The 16,299-nt window shown below is 42.8% G+C and overlaps 1 protein-coding gene across 1 annotated transcript in view; it reads left to right on the top strand.

The window, feature by feature from the left end:
* Positions 1 to 4,135, top strand: part of frem1a (Fras1 related extracellular matrix 1a) — an 89,620-nt gene extending 85,485 nt beyond the window's left edge. The window contains exons 38-39 of the mRNA XM_061709454.1: positions 49 to 126; positions 3,765 to 4,135. Coding sequence (XP_061565438.1) covers positions 49 to 126; positions 3,765 to 4,002 — 316 coding nt within the window. The 3' untranslated portion in view covers positions 4,003 to 4,135. The remainder of the gene's footprint in view (positions 1 to 48; positions 127 to 3,764) is intronic.
* The last annotated feature ends 12,164 nt before the right edge of the window (positions 4,136 to 16,299 follow it).

Here is a 16,299-nt window from a genome sequence, read left to right as displayed (position 1 = left end):
AGTGCGTAAAACCACGTGTATGTTTCCGTATTCCTGTTTTAACTGTAGATTCCTGAGCATGATGAACAACGAGGCTGCTCCAAGTTACTTCAACGGCGGCAGTTTCACCCAGTATGTAGACTACAGGTGAGCAACCACGGCCTACGCTGCAAACACTCGCTTCTCTCCTGAAGGTTCTAGCAAACCGGGCACTCCAGGTTATAATGTACCAATAATGGCTTATTTTTACAGAATAGAATGGACTAGAATAGACTAGAATAGAATAGGATAGAATAGAATAGAATAGAATAGAATAGAATAGAATAGAATAGAATAGAATAGACTAGAATAGAATAGAATAGGATAGAATAGAATAGAATAGAATAGAATAGAATAGGATAGAATAGAATATTCAAGAAATTCCTTGCCACTGTTTGGCTTAAGGTTTTTCTCCCACTAGGGGAGTTTTTACCTGCCATTGTTTATGTAATAACTGCTCGGAGGTCATGTTCTGGGTCTCTGGAAAGCGTCTAGAGACAACTCTGTTGTATTAGACGCTATATAAATAAAATTGAATTGAATTGAATTGAATAGGATAGAATAGAATAGAGTAGAATTGAATTGAATATAATAGATCTTTATTGTCATTGTCACCAGGTACAACTGAATTAAAAGTGCTCTGCAGTCAGTGCATCATATATAAAATAAAATAACTAAAAAATAAATAAAATGAAATAAAAACAAATAATATAAAATAAATATATATCTAGACCAGGGGTCTTCAACCGGTGGACCGGAGGTACTGCAGGGAAACTCCAACTTAAAAAGAAAAAGACATTTCTAGTGAAAATCTACTTGAAACAGGTGAAAATTGTTGTTTTTTCCAGTGATGAGTCTTGTTTTAAGTGTAATGAGATTTTTTTACTAAAATGAGACATTTTAACTAGAAATAAGACAAATATTCTTGTTAAGATTTAGAGTTTTTGCAGTGATCCATTTTACTTATCCTGTGAAGGACAGAGTCATATTGATAAGTTCAGAAAAGTGTTTTTTATTGTTGTGTTTTGATGTATTTGATGTAAGCCCAGTGGATATTTAAAGCTTACAGAAGGCTGCATTTAACTGCTGCTATGTCATTCCTGCAGTATTTCTGCAGCTGTTTTGGTCACTGCTATTATTTGTAATATATTATATTATTTGTATTTTACAACTCGAGTACTGAATATAATATAACTATGATATAAATATGACTCTGATATAAATATAATACGTATATCTAAGTATATAAACATACAAAGACAACATGACAAAATATCAGCCTTAATTGATTTGTCCGTTATAATACAGTTATAATACAGTTATATGCAACACTGCTTTAATCCCGGTTGTTGAGATCTCTCTTAGGTCCACTGGTATCAGAAATTGCAGCATGACGCCCCCGTGTGGTTTATTAGTGCAACAACACACGTTCAAAATGTTTTCCAGGTTGTGGACGCGTCAATAGCTTCATTAAAGGTGACTAAAGCCTAAAGTCACCAAAGTGATGATGACAAACTTTTTATTCAAGTCTGCTATAAATGGTAGAAAAGAGCAGTTTGCATTACAGACACGGCCCTCTATTACTGCCAATAATACTGATTATTGATCATTCACACACCCACTATAAACCTATTTCATGTTCTTCCCTGTCATTACAATACACTTGTAAAACTAGATGTAAGAACTTTTGTTGTAGTTAGATTGTAATCCACAGGGATTAAGACCATGGAAGCAACAACAGATTAACAAACTTTATATTTTGCAAAGTCAGCAACTGCCCCTACTGGCCACACAGAGAAGCAGCAGATAAAAGGTCAAAGGTCACAGTTGCAGCAGTGTTGTTTCCATCATCCTACTGTCAGCCTGGCAGGTTTTTACCATCTATGGGTTTTAATCTGAAATGGGAGCAAATTCAGCTACAAGAGCGGCCTGGGGTTGATTTACACTTAATATTTAAAGTGATATAGTACTAAGTGTAAGTGTATATAAGTGTAAGCCATTTACCATTTACCATTTAAGTGTGATAATGAGTGTCATCTACAGTGTAAGCCTACTAAAAGAAACAAAATAATCAAATAGATCATTTATAAACCATTTACTCTAAACACGTTTTCTACTTTATTTTGGGTTTTAAATAATGTGCAACAACAAAGTACTACAAAAACTAGAACTATAATTAAAATCACTCAACTTAGATAAACAAAACCTCGTCAATATGTTCTCCATATAAGAATTAATTCAAATGTACAAAAACAGACATTATTAAATAGAATAAACTAATAAAATCAAACAAATAGTTTTGTTACAGTTTTTGTACAATAACATACCATTGATAATGTATGAATCATCACTCACACAGGTAAAAATCATTTTATTTATTTTTCTCTTGGGGGCCCCCTAGTGGTCACGGAGCCGCTTAGTTCGCTTATGCCTTGGGCCGGCTCTGATTAAGGCCCTGTCCCAATACTCCCACTACTCCTACTTTTCATCACTACCCCTAAATTTTGCGCGTTCCCGTGAGGGTAGTGGTGTCCCAATCACTCTTTCCACCTAGTGGGAGTGGCTTAAACGAGTGGCCCTACAGAGCGAGGGTTTTTAGATGCTGACTAGCTGACCGAGGGCCAGAAAAATTTCCCAGAATGCTTTTCGTCGTCATTTGCAGACTGAATAAAAAAAAAAAGACATGGCGGACATTTCTTATTTTTTTGTGAATAAAATCAATATTTTGAGTTAGTTTCTGCATAAAAATGCGTTTTGATTACATTTCTAGTGAGAAATATATATTTTACTTTCATAATATTCACTCAGTGAATGTACATAATCACTCGTTTGCCCGTTGTTGCGAAGTCTTTTTCAAACCTCGCCAGAATAAAGGCTGATTTATGGTTCCGCGTTACACCAACGCAGAGCCTACGGCGTAGGTTACGCGGCGACGTGCGCCGTACACCGTACCCTACGCCGTACGCTCTGCGTCGATTTAACGCAGAACCATAAATCAGTTCCGGAGCCGGCAGGCAGGCAGAAATCCAGACATTTTCGGAGCAAATTTCTTAACAGGCGTAGCTACAACTGTTAGATTTCATCTATTAAACCAACATTTATCTTCCTAAATGATTTATTTCAGCCAGCGGTAATTCTCCACAGAGCTGCAGGTTTCTCCCCGGGACGACGGCGCAGGTTGACCCGGCCGTGAGCTGCTGCTGCTCCGGGCCGGCAGCTCTTCTCATCCCGAAAACTTAGGATCAAATCTCGTAACAGGCGTTATTTGGATAAACTGAGCCCAGGTTGGGGATCTTAACGGTTACTTTTACGCCTGAAAACATATTAAAACTTAATAAAGTGGCATATTAACGGCGCTACAGCTGAAATTATAACAGCTTTTAGCTCTCAGCTTCCTTATGTAAACCACGCAGTGACGTAGCAGCAAAATTTAGGGGTGGTGCTGAAAAGTAGGGGTAGGGGGAGTATCGGGACATGCCCCTGGGAAGATTACAAGTGCCCTAAAATCTGTGGCTTCTTTTAGGGGTAGTGGTAGTGAGGGAGGGCTAGTGGTAGAAAGTAGGGGGGTGTATTGGGATTGGCCCTAACACCATGCCAAATATAAAAAACTTGTCACCAAGTGCACAATCTTTATGATTTTTGACATATTCCCTCCCAGCTATCATGGGTTAATGTTCAACGGGAGCGTATCTTGTCACGTCGCTGACAGCAGCTTCTCAGCTTCTCTTGTGGTCTTTCCCTCTCAGACAATATGTCATCAGCCAGATCCCAGGTCTGGTAATCCTGGACGACACCGAGGTTCTGGAGAAGGAGCGAGTCCAGGCCAGAAAGACCTACCGGCTGCAGCAGAGCGGCATCAGCGGCAGGAGGAGGAACGAGGACTCCAGGAGGAGGAACGAGGACTCCAGGAGGAGGAACGAGGACTCCAGGAGGCACACGCACATGCACAAGAAGTCCCATCACAAGACCATATTAAATCACTGAGACTGTTTCTGTCAGCATTTATCTGAACATCTGTAGGGGAGCGCCAGGTCAACAATGGGATTGTTTTTATGTGCCAACTCAGATCAGAAAAGGTTAGGATGATACAGAAAAAAGGAATAAAAGGAAAAGAAAACACGAGTGACATTTGCTTTGACTTCTGTTCATTTCCAGGCGTGAATTCTCATCATTTGTTATCATATGTCTGTTTTTGTATTTCAGTCCTGAACCAATTCCCCAAAAAACCTGGGAAAAAAGCCTTCAACACTTTAACATGTTGTTTTTATGTCTTTAAGGGTGTTGACTCAGCAAAAGATGTTAAATCAATGTTGAATTATGGTCAAAAAGTTGATCTTTGGTTAAGGTTGACAATTGATAGTAGATCAGCCATCAATCAATCATCCAATTCCAATGCCAACGTGTAATCAATGTTGAATCAACGTATTTTGTTCGTTGCGGACCAGGATTCAACATGGGTTCAAAATGGACTCAATGTTTCTGCCTAACCATATTTCAACGTTGATTCACTCATATTTTGCTGTCTGGGCAGGCATTAAGAATAACGATTAATGAAGCATTTCAGTCATTATTTTGTCCCATTTCTCACCAATAAATATAAAGCAGTACAACAATTAGAAAAACATGTGCTAGAGGACAAGAGGGTTCATGGGAGTTTGCCCAACCAGTCTACATGTGTTTTGTGGATCTGGAGAAGGCATTTGACCGTGTCCCTCGTGCCATTCTGTGGGGGTCAGTGAGTATGGAGTCCGGGGCCCTCTATTAAGGGCTGTCCGGTCTCTGTATGATCGGAGCAGGAGTCTGGTTCTCATTGCCGGCAGTAAGTCAGACTTGTTCCCGGTGCATGTTGGACTCCGGCAGGGCTGCCCTTTGTCACCGGTCCTGTTCATAATTTTATGGACAGGATTTCTAGGGGCAGCCAGGGGCCGGAGGGGATCCGGTTTGGGGACCTCAGGATTTCATCTCTGCTTTTTGCGGATGACGTTGTCCTGTTGGCTTCATCGGACCGGGATCTTCAGCATGTGCTGGGGCGGTTTGAGGCTGAGTTTGACGCGGCAGGGATGAGAATCAGCACCTCCAAAACCGAGGCCATGGTTCTCCATCGGGAAAGGGTGGCGTGCCTTCTCCGGGTGGGTGGAGAAGTCATGCCTCAGGTGGAGGAGTTCAAGTATCTCGGGGTCTTGTTCACGAGTGAGGGAACGATGGAGCGTGAGATTGACAGACGGATCGGTGCAGCGTCCGCAGTTATGCGGTCGATGTACCGGACCGTCGTGGTGAAGAGGGAGCTGAGTCGAAAAGCGAAGCTCTCGATTTACCGGTCAATCTACGCACCTACCCTCACCTATGGTCATGAACTTTGGGTAGTGACCGAAAGGACAAGATCGCGGATACAAGCGGCCGAGATGAGTTTCCTCCGCAGGGTGGCTGGACGCTCCCTTAGAGATGAGTTTCCTCCGCAGGGTGGCTGGACGCTCCCTTAGAGATAGGGTGAGGAGTTCGGTCACCCGGGAGGAGCTCGGAGTCGAGCCGCTGCTCCTTCACATTGAGAGGAGTCAGCTGAGGTGGCTTGGACATCTGTACCGGATCCTCCTGGACGCCTCCCTAGGGACGAGTTCCAGGCATGTCCCTCCTCCCTAGGGAGGTGTTCCAGGCATGTCCCTCCTCCCTAGGGAAGTGTTCCAGGCATGTCCCTCCTCCCTAGGGAGGTGTTCCAGGTTGAAGCAGCAACGGGATGACCGGGGGTGGGGACCGCAGGCAGGTGGAAGCAGCAGCGGCATGACCGGGGGTGGGGACCGCAGGCAGGTGGAAGCAGCAGTGGGATGACCGGGGGTGGGGACCGCAGGCAGGTGGAAGCAGCAGCGGGATGACCGGGGGTGGGGACCACAGGCAGGTGGAAGCAGCAGTGGGATGACCGGGGGTGGGGACCGCAGGCAGGTGGAAGCAGCAGCAGGATGACCAGGGGTGGGGACCGCAGGCAGGTGGAAGCAGCAGTGGGATGACTGGGGGTGGGGACCGCAGGCAGGTAGAAGCAGCAGTGGGATGACCAAACAAAACTACACAGTATAAATTAAAAAATAGATGAATAAAAAGGGAAAAAAAACAAAAAAAACAAAAACAAAGAAAAAGTCAACAAATAAATAAAAAGGAAGAAGAAAGAGAAGAAAGGGGGGGGGGGCTGGAGAGAGTGGAAGAATGTAAGAAAGGGAAGCCACTTATTATAACATTTGTTAGAGCTACCTTTCACTGAATATCTGATCTTTTCCAGCTTCAGAAAAGACATGGTATCGTTAAGCCACTGAGTACTAGAGTACTCTAGGTACTAGTACTAGAGTACTCTAGGTACTAGTACTAGAGCACTCCAGGTACCAGTACTAGGAGCCTTAGTCGACTTCCAGGGGAGAAGTAGGTGGCGTCTTGCCAGTAAGGAAGTAAAAGCAAGTAGTAAACCGGCTATGGTCCTCTGGAAGCCCGAATATGGCAACATGGGGGGAGACTTTTATATTCACTGAAAGTATTTTTTGACATGGTGTCAAAATAATTCAACCAAAAGGGAGAGTGTAGTAGTAGTAGTAGTAGTAGTAGTAGTAGGCAAGAGTAGAACATATGGGTTAAATTTCAGGATGAGGCATGACATTTGTCGCATTTGTCAGTGATACTGGGATAGATTTGTGAGAGTCGAGCTTTAGAAAAGTGGACTCTAAACAGTACTTTAAACTGTATTTGTGTAAGTGACCGAGCATCTTTAAACGCCACAGCCCACTGACCACGTCCAACCTTTTTGACAATGGCGTAGCTGTCCTCTGGCGCCGAGGCGGAGGAGTCGCAGCAATTTATAACTCCAGTCTCTAAACAAAAACTGAACCTAAGTGCAATTATAATACATTTGAAAGCCTCACGCTTAGTCTGACATTCCCGAGCTGGAAATCAGAAAAAAACAGTTTTGTTAGTGGTAGTGCTGCCCCCTGCTGGTGCTTATCTAGAGTTTCTGTCTGAATTTTCAGATTTCCTATCTGGATTATTGATCAGTACAGATAATTTCATCATAGTGGGTGACTTTAATATTCATATGGATGTTGAGAAGCGATAATCTTAAACTAGCTTTCAATTCTCTTCTAGAATCGAAAAAAAAAGTGGACAAACCGACGCACTGTTTTAATCATACTCTCGATCTCGTTCTCACCTATGGTGTTGAAACTGATGACCTATTCGTGTCACCTGTAAACTCCCTTTTATCCGACCATTATTTAACGTTTGAATTTAATATTGTCGATGTTGAAGTGCAAAATAGGAGGTATTATTTTAGCAGATGTTTGTCTGATGAAGCTATTGCTAAATTTAAGGAGGCCATTGCTCATCTTACGACAGTGGAAAATAGTGAAGCAGTAGAGGCCAGTGACCTGGGTTCTACCTCTGATGTTGATTTCCTTGCTAGTAACACTGTTGATTTGTTGCATTCAGCTTTAGATGAAGTTGCTCCTTTGAAAAGGAGGGTTTCCAATCACAGGAGCTTAACTCCCTGGTATAATTCAGATATCCGCATGTTGAAACAAAACGTGCGTAAAATGGAAAGGAAGTGGTACTCTTGTAAGTCTGTAGACTCCTATCGTGAATGGAAAGATATTCTAATAGTATATAAAAAAGCCATTCGCAAAGCCAGAACAGCTTATTATTCATCGTTGATAGAGGATAATAAAAGTAACCCACATTTTCTGTTCAGCACTGTAGCCAGGCTGACAAAGGGCCAGTCCCAATACACCCCCCCGCCCTACTTTTTAGCCCTACCCCTAAATTTTGCGCGTTCCCGTGAGGATAGTGGTCTCCCAATTCCTGTTTGCATGTAGGGGTAGTGGGCATAACAAGGGGTAGGGGGTATGAATCAAGCCCTTCAGAGCGAGGGTTTTCAGATGCTGACTCACCGACGGAGGGCCAGAGAAATTTTCCCAGAATGCTTTATGTCATCATTTGCGGACTTAATCAAACAAAAAAAACATGGTGGACATTTCTCATTTTTTAGTGAATAAAATCAATATTTTGAGTTAGTTTCTGCATGTAAACTCTAGTCTGTTAGAGTCAGTAGTCATAGCTGCAGCTATAAAACAAGACTATAATAGTTAGTCTCAAACATAGCTTTGTGCAGGGCCGGTTGTAGAAAATGATGACTAGGCTGCATCTCAGATCAGAGGGGGTGCACATGCCTGGCACGTTATTCAACACTAAATTATGCATTTTCCTATAATTTCAAGCGGAATGATACTAGCAAAACAAGAATATTTAATGTGTATTTCAAACCTTTATTGCAGTAATATTGCTGCAGAACAAAGAACATGGTACATTAAGTCTGGGCTACCTCACCCATCAGACAATTTAGCAACAGAAAATAAAACATAGAAAAAAATAAATAAAAAACATAAATATAACATGTGGGGTCCATTAAATCTGGCAGAAACCACCATACCACAGCAAAAGGTGCAGGTTTTATGGGACTGGAGACTTCAGTCTTCTGTGTAGGCACTTCCAGATTAGTGGCACACGGACACCACCAGGGGGCAGAGGGCCCTTGTTGGACAGAGAGAGATGACAAAGGTTTAACTAAGCTCAAAGAACTAGGGAAACAGTAAAACAGAATTCTATTTAAAATATAGGCCCACATAGAGGAACAGCATACCTTTACTTAGTAGAGCTGCAGCCTCCTTGATGATGTGTTGAATCTTCTCAGCAGTTTCTCTCTCCACTCTCCAGTGAACTTTTGGGTGAGGTCCTTCTCAAAAGCAATCTGAATTGGATGGACTTTTCTTTCGTGCAACATGCTCCTTCTGTGTTCACTGAACACATTCTTCAACATTGAGAGTGAATTTTCACATGTTGCAGTTGATGCACCAAAGGTTAAGCTGAGCTTCTGTGTTTCTATGACAGTTGGTATAGCTGCCAGAGACATGCTGTATGTTTTCAAAATGTCCTGGGTTGTCCAGCTTTTGTGTTTATCAGATTTGGCCATTTGATCTTTCAAAAAGCGCTTTGCCACAATAAACTCAGCGTTTTTAGCATCTATCCCTGTCAAGTCCAACAGAAGCTTAACTTTGTTGACATCCATGTTCACTCTCTGGGTGTACGGCACACAGCGCCTGTACTAGTTGGCTATTTCTTTCATTAAATCTAGCAGTTATTTCTCCCACTACTACATCCAGAGTACTGAAATACAATCTTTTGCACTCTGTCTTCTCTCCCACTTCTTTGTGACGGTGACCAACTGGTGTTTCCACCACAAAGTCTTTCAAGTAACTGGTCATCTTTTCTCTTCGTCGTTTGGATTGTGAGGGCGTAGCAGCAGAAGATTCCTTCATCTCTCTCTCTTTTGTGCATTTCTCCCAAAGTGCATCAAACTGACTGTCTCTTCTAAGTTCTTCCACACATTCAAGTGCACTTTGGACAAGACGGACACCAGTGTAGAGGTCAGTGGATTTTGCTTGGAGTGCAGTATTGGGGGGATCCAGCAAACCCAATATCTGATGTGTCACACAGGCAATGAACAGAAAACCGGGCTCGGTAATGGCCTTCAAAAGCCCTGTGGCTTCAATTCGTACATCTACTCCAATGGTCAGGATGCCTTCAATTTCCTGTAGAAGGTGGACAATGTCGTCACAGCTGTTCATGATCACTTTCACTGTGGCCAGATGGCCAGTCCACAGTTGCTCAAGCAGCCGCTTCAACTTCTCTCCTGTGTAGACTGCAGCTACTGTAGGTTTCCTCAAGAACTTGTAGAGAGAGTTACATACACAAAAGAAGTTCTCCAATGCATTATCAGATGACATGGCATTCACTACCACCAGGTGAAGTTGGTGATTAAAACAGTGCACATAAGGCACCTCCCTCTGTAGTTCTTCCTGTGTGAGTTTCTGCATTCCTCCATGTACACCTGACATGACACTTGCCCCATCGTAGCACTGGCTTAGAATCTTCCCTGTACTTAATCCAGTATCTTCCAACTGTAACAAAACAAGTTGAGTTAGAGACTTAGCATCACAGTGTTTACTGGTTGGCATTGAAATAAGTCTCTCTTTCACACTGTTATTTTTATCCACAAAGCGAAGCACTATTGAGATATTTTCACATCCCGTGGGGTCTTTGGTGCCATCCACTTTTAATGTGTACCACACATCTCCAATTTCATTTACAATTTCCTCAGTTATGATTTTGCTCATTAGTTCAATTATTTCATTTTGTATATGATTTGATGTGTATGTAGCATTGGCAGGGATGGTATCAAAAATCTTCTTGAACTCCTTGTCCTTTTTAAGTGTGTAATCCATCATGGCTAAAAAAAGACCACCACTTGTCTCACCTGTTGTATCCAAAGCCTCAACAGAGCCACGGAAAGGGAGGTGGTTTACAGCCAGGAATTGAATGATGTCATCAATAGATGTCACATAAGTGCGGTTTCTCTCAAGCTGGTCTTCATTCACAAGCGTTGACACCTCAGTCTTACTCTTAGTGCCTTCTCTTCTGATCCTCTCCTGCCACAACGCCACTGATGTCATGTGTTCTCTGCTAGCCAGTCCCTTATCGCGCACAAGAGCATGGCGCCAGTTGTTGTAGCCACTTGTGATGAATGCATCTCTTTTTAGTATGGCCAAATCCAAACTTTCTACACGCGTAGCAAAATACTGCATCATTTTTGCCACTCTCTGTTATCAAACCATGAGCTGCAAAAGGAACACTTTACTCTTCCAAAAAATGATGATAGATACTTCTGTAAACGCACTTGAAGTGGCTCCTCCATACCTAGGTCGTCGGTTGGGCCGGGGCCGTACACCTGCTCTGGGTCATGGGGTGACGACTCGTCCGGCTGGTTGTCAATTTGAGATCGAGTCTCTGATTCATGACCACCGTTGTCTAATTTGATGGCTTGGTTTTGCTTGAACCACTTATCCATTGTTACTGCTTTGTTAACGGTGCAGCAGCATCTTGCTGGTGCAGGTAACTGCGCGCTGGCTGGACGGAGATGAGTGATGTACACTAAAGCCTGAATTATGGTTCTGCGTTAAATCGATGCAGAGTCTACGCCGTAGGGTACGCCGCGTACCTTACGCCGTAGGCTCTGCGTTGATTTAACGCAGAACCATAAATCAGCCTTAACGTGCGCGCACTTGTCAGTTTTTTTTTTGTCTTTTCAACTGAGCATGCAAACACATAAACTAAGGGTGCAATGCATGCCCCCCCTCTGGTCATCCCGCTGCTGCTTCCACCTGCCTGCTGTGCTGCTGACGTCCCCGACCCCCCAGGTCCTCCCGTATGATCCAGGTCCTGCTCAAGGTTTCTTCCCTCCTAAAGGGCAGTTTTTCCTTGCCACTGTTTGGCTTAAAGGGGACATATTATGGCATTTAATGTATATTTTAAACAGGCCTTGAATGTCTTAAAAACAATCTAAAGTTTGTTTTTTCTACCTAAATCAGAAATTCAGCCTCTGGGCCATGTCTATAGTTTTACAGATAATAAAGCCTTTTTCTGTGATTCATTTTCAGGGCGGTGGGGGCTATGATAATGAGGCTCTGCGCTGATTGGCTGCTTGAATGACGTGTAGCAGGGGAGGAGACAAAGCGCCGCTCCGGGGAGAAGAGCAGCGGCTGCGTAGCAAAGCGTGTCCACGGTTCTGCGTTAAATCGACGCGTACCCTACACCGTAGGCTCTGCGTTGGTGTAACGCGGAACCATAAATCAGCCTTTAGTCACCTCGTCTTCACACTAATTCACACAGGAAGATTGAATTTAATTCTAAACAGGTACACCACGGTTATTTACTCCAATTCCTCATCATTTCACTTCTTATGTTACAAGACAAATGAATCATGTAACTGTAAAGAAATCACAACACTGAATTTTCACAAATGGCAACTTTATTGTTAAAATATATAAATAAAATGTATGCACTATTGCTGGCTCAAGGAAGGACCGCGCGTCTTCTGAATGTTTCGTTGAACAGCTCCAGGTGCTTGAAAGATCTGAAACCACAGAAGAAAAGTGTATTACGGTACTGAGCCGGAGCCGGGAGAGCCGGCTCTCCCCCGGAGCTGGTTCCCCCGGGGCCGGAGCCGGGAGAGCCGGCTCTCCCGGCTCCGGCCCCCCGGAGCCCCCGGGTCCGGAGGTCCGAACCCGGAGTTCCTCGACGGTCCGGTCTGGTGAGGAGCCCCGGTGCTCCGGAGCTAAGCTAAATACTTAGCCCATGCAAAGATCATACTCATAGACAAATATAAATGACATAAAAAAAGGAACTTACCGCTGACTCGTGTGCAGTTGCCAGGTCCGTGCTGTGGGAACTGATCCTTTTATGAGGGTAAATGTCGATGCAAAACCTCATCTTTACTCTCACTCGCTGTTCAAACAGCCAGCACTGCTGAACAATGGCGGACGCCCCGGCCGGCTGAGCTGGTTGTGGGCGTGGTTTCAGCAGCGGAGGAGACCGAGGGCGTGGTTTGCATTTTGGTGATGTAAAGAAAATGCACAAATCCAAACGGCTCACAGAAACCACATGACACTGGGGGATTCATTCGGGCGGGGGAGAGCAGACCTTGCAGATTTTCATGGGATATCATCTTTTCTGTAATGGCAGGGTGAGGGGAGACCACTTTATATATGTTAAAACAAGAAAAAACGTGTTTTTCATAATAGGTCCCCTTTAAGGCTTAAATAAAATAAAATAAAATAAAATAAAATAAAATCGAATCAAATCGAATCGAATCAAATCGAATTGAATTGGTGGCGCCCTCCAGCAAGATAACACTTCATGAAACAAAGATGGAGTCAGCCATAACTGGTGTCTTGGATTTTAGAGACTAGTTTTATAGTTGGTGTACTAACCGTTTATTCTGTCTATTGTGGTGTTTTTAAAGAGCTTGAGATGCACTGCTTTACATTTGTTTTACTTGTTTTCAAACTGCAGCCAGTAAAGTCACTAAACTGGCTCCTTGGTCTGTGAACGTCAAGGTAGGAGAGCACAATCTAACTCTGTATTTACTGGTTAAAACTACAGTCCTGTGTTCCCAAATGTTCAGTTTTGTTAAGATACGTTTCATGTCACAATAGTTGACATGCTGCTAAATAACAGAAATTGAGAGAAGTCGTCTGCTGTCTGTCACAGATACATGTGAGACAGCAGACAGACTTCTTTACATTTTCAGTATTTTTAGGAACTAACTAAGTTGCGAAAACGCTTGATGATGAAAACTCTGGCCAGCTACACGACATGAGCCTTCACTGAGGGCTAAAACCAGGAAACCGCCGCCGTCATTGAGAAATATCAGCTATTTCCACATGTTCATTCTGAACACAGCAGTTTTAATTGCAGTTTGTTCTGTTAAAAACAACCTTATCTACTTTCTGCACTTTGCAGTCATTCGCTGTAACTTCTGTCCTTCTTATCTTATGTAAGTTCTTTCCTCTGCTGGTGCTCAACTCCCCCCATCACAGAGCTCCTAACAGCCTGGTTCTGTGCAGACAAACGCTTTCATGCAGATGTTGATTATGAGCCCCCACAAGAACCAGACGGCCGGATGACAGACCTGAGGCTGGATTCACAAAACATTCTTAAGAAAAAAAATCTTAAGTGTCATTTTTTTCTTAAGTTCAGTCTTAAGAAGAAAAAAGAGAAGAAGTCATATTCTCCAAAAAAGTTCTAAGTATTTTCTCAACTTTCTTCTTAAGTTTTTTCTTAAGAAAAAACTTAAGAATAAATGGTATTCTTGAAATAAAAGTTCTCAAATTTGTTCTTGACGTTTTTCTTAACTTTAAGACAACCTTGACCTGTCTTACAATTTCTTCTGTGAAAAGGTAATAATAATAATAATAATAATAATAATAATAATAATAATAATAATAATAATAATAATAATAATAATAAGCCAATAAATCACCTTTTTCAACACATTTTAGACAAGTTTAGACTAGTAGGTCATAGTTTGAGGATATACTTTGTAATTAATTACACAAAGAGCCTGTTAACTGTTTGTTAGCATGTTAGTTAGCGTGGTAGTTAATTATTAATTTTCCCCAATAGTATTTTTTTTAACACATTAATCTCATCCACCATAACCTTGAAAAGTTCCTGTCTCTTTTTCTCCTTCTCCATGTTTAGTGAGTGACTGACGGTTAAGACCAAACTACCTGTATGTATATATATATATATATATATATATATATATATATATATATATATATATATCCATCCATCCATCCATTGTCCACCGCATTATCCGAGTCTGGGTCGCGGGGGCAGCAGTCGGAGCAGGGATCCCCAGACTTCCCTCTCCCCGGACACCTCCTCCAGCTCTTCCGGGGGGACTCCAAGGCGTTCCCAGGCCAGCCGAGCGACGTAGTCACTCCAGCTCATATATATATATATATATATATATATATATATATATATATATATATATATATATATATATATATATATATATATATATATATATATATGTATAAATGTTGTTTGTTGGCGCGTGCAATGCAATGACATATTTTAAGAAGTTCTTAAGTAGGAAAAATAAGAAATTTGTAAGAAATGACAGTTCTTAAGACGGTTCTTAAGAAAAAATTGTGGAATTGCACTTAAGAACTTTCTTATGAACTTCTTAATTTTAGATCTTAAGACATTCCTTAAGATCGTTCTTAAGAACATATTGGTGAATCCGGCCCCTGGACTCCAGCGATGGCCCAGTAGTGGTCAGTAGTGGTGCTTTTCCACCAGCACCTACTCATCTCAACTCGGCCTGGTTTCTTTTCCATAACAATTCAGCACCTGCAGCAGAAGTAGGAGGTTGGAGAAGCTGCTGTGACGTATTTGATTGTGTGATCTAAACGGAGAAGACAACAACACTAAAGATGCAGAACCTGGAGGAGATGATAGATGTGCTGCTGGATCTGTGGCTTGTGTTCCATATCAAGTTAAAAATGAGAGAGAGAGAAACTTCAAGTGGCGACGCTTTTTAATTTTTGTTAGTTTGTCTCTTTGCTGCTGAAAAGTCAGCTGGAGCCGTGAGCAGCTATGAAGAGACAGATCTCCTGGTAGATCTGGTCGTTCCTTATCTCCCGTCTAGATCCCTTTTTAATTCTCTCCTCAGCACCAGGTTTATGAACATCTGCACCTCAGAGTTGGATCATGAAACAGACTTTTGCCACAATACCAGACTTCAGCAGCACTCAAACGGCGTGCCTGGTCAATTTACGCACTCTTCAATGCGAGCCAATCAGCTTCACGGCCTTCTCTACTGACGAAGACGAGGAGAGCGAGATGAATGTCAGTCACTAACATTTAGACTGTTTTCGATAACCACAGGTTGATCAAATTATTGTCCAGAAATGCAATTTTACCAACACTGATTCCCACCAGTATAATAAAAACCAAACAAGGTTAAAACAGATGTTTCTTTTAAGGTAACTTGTAAGTGTAAAAATACTGATGCCCAAGTAGTAGAAATCAGGTACAAAAGAAAAGAAAACTGACTCTTGTATTAATAGGACTTTATTTGTGGCGCTTCTGTGCCTGAGGAAACATTTTCTCCTCTGACTCTGTTACCAAACATGACCTGCTTTTTATACACGTAGCCACTGTGTAAAAATATTTCTGCCACAGGTGAAGACAGTGTAAATAATTCAACTACCGGTATGTTTTTAAAAAAAAAAGTATGTTCACAATAAACATGTTTTCATGAAAAAAAAAAGAACAGACTTCTGCTGCCGTTGCTGGTTGAATAAAATGAACCAGAATCCGTCAGAGTCTCTTTCTCTGATTTCCTCCTCCTGACTCAGACGTCTGACCCCAACCCCCCGACCAATCGGTGGCATGTAGTGTGATGATGTCAGATACAGCCGACTCAGCAGCTTAGAACCTCGGCAGAATAGTTACAGGAAAAGTATCTACTCGGCACGTTAGACCCCTAGTGGAGAAGAACCAAACTGAGGCGAGTCGAGTCGGGCTGAGTAGGTACTAGTGGAAAAGCAGCAATAGATGTGACCTGATTGTTGTGATTAGTTTTCCCTCCATGGCCGGCAGCGCAGCAGCAGCAGCAGCAGCAGCAGCAGCAGCAGCAGCAGCAGCAGCAGCAGCGCAGCAGCAGCAGCAGCAGCAGCAGCAGCAGCAGCAGCAGCAGCAGCAGCAGCAGCAGCAGCAGCATTAGCAGCAGCAGCAGCAGCAGCAGCAGCAGCAGCAGCAGCAGCAGCAGCAGCAGCAGCAGCAGCAGCAGCAGCAGCCGCCGCCGCCGCCGCCGCCGCCGCCGCCGCCGCAGCAGCAGCA

This window comes from Cololabis saira, chromosome 20 (genome assembly GCF_033807715.1).
Source record: "Cololabis saira isolate AMF1-May2022 chromosome 20, fColSai1.1, whole genome shotgun sequence".
NCBI classification, from domain to species: Eukaryota; Metazoa; Chordata; class Actinopteri; order Beloniformes; family Belonidae; genus Cololabis; species Cololabis saira.
Note: the sequence above shows the minus strand (reverse complement) of the source record. Positions and strands in the feature narration are given on the sequence as shown.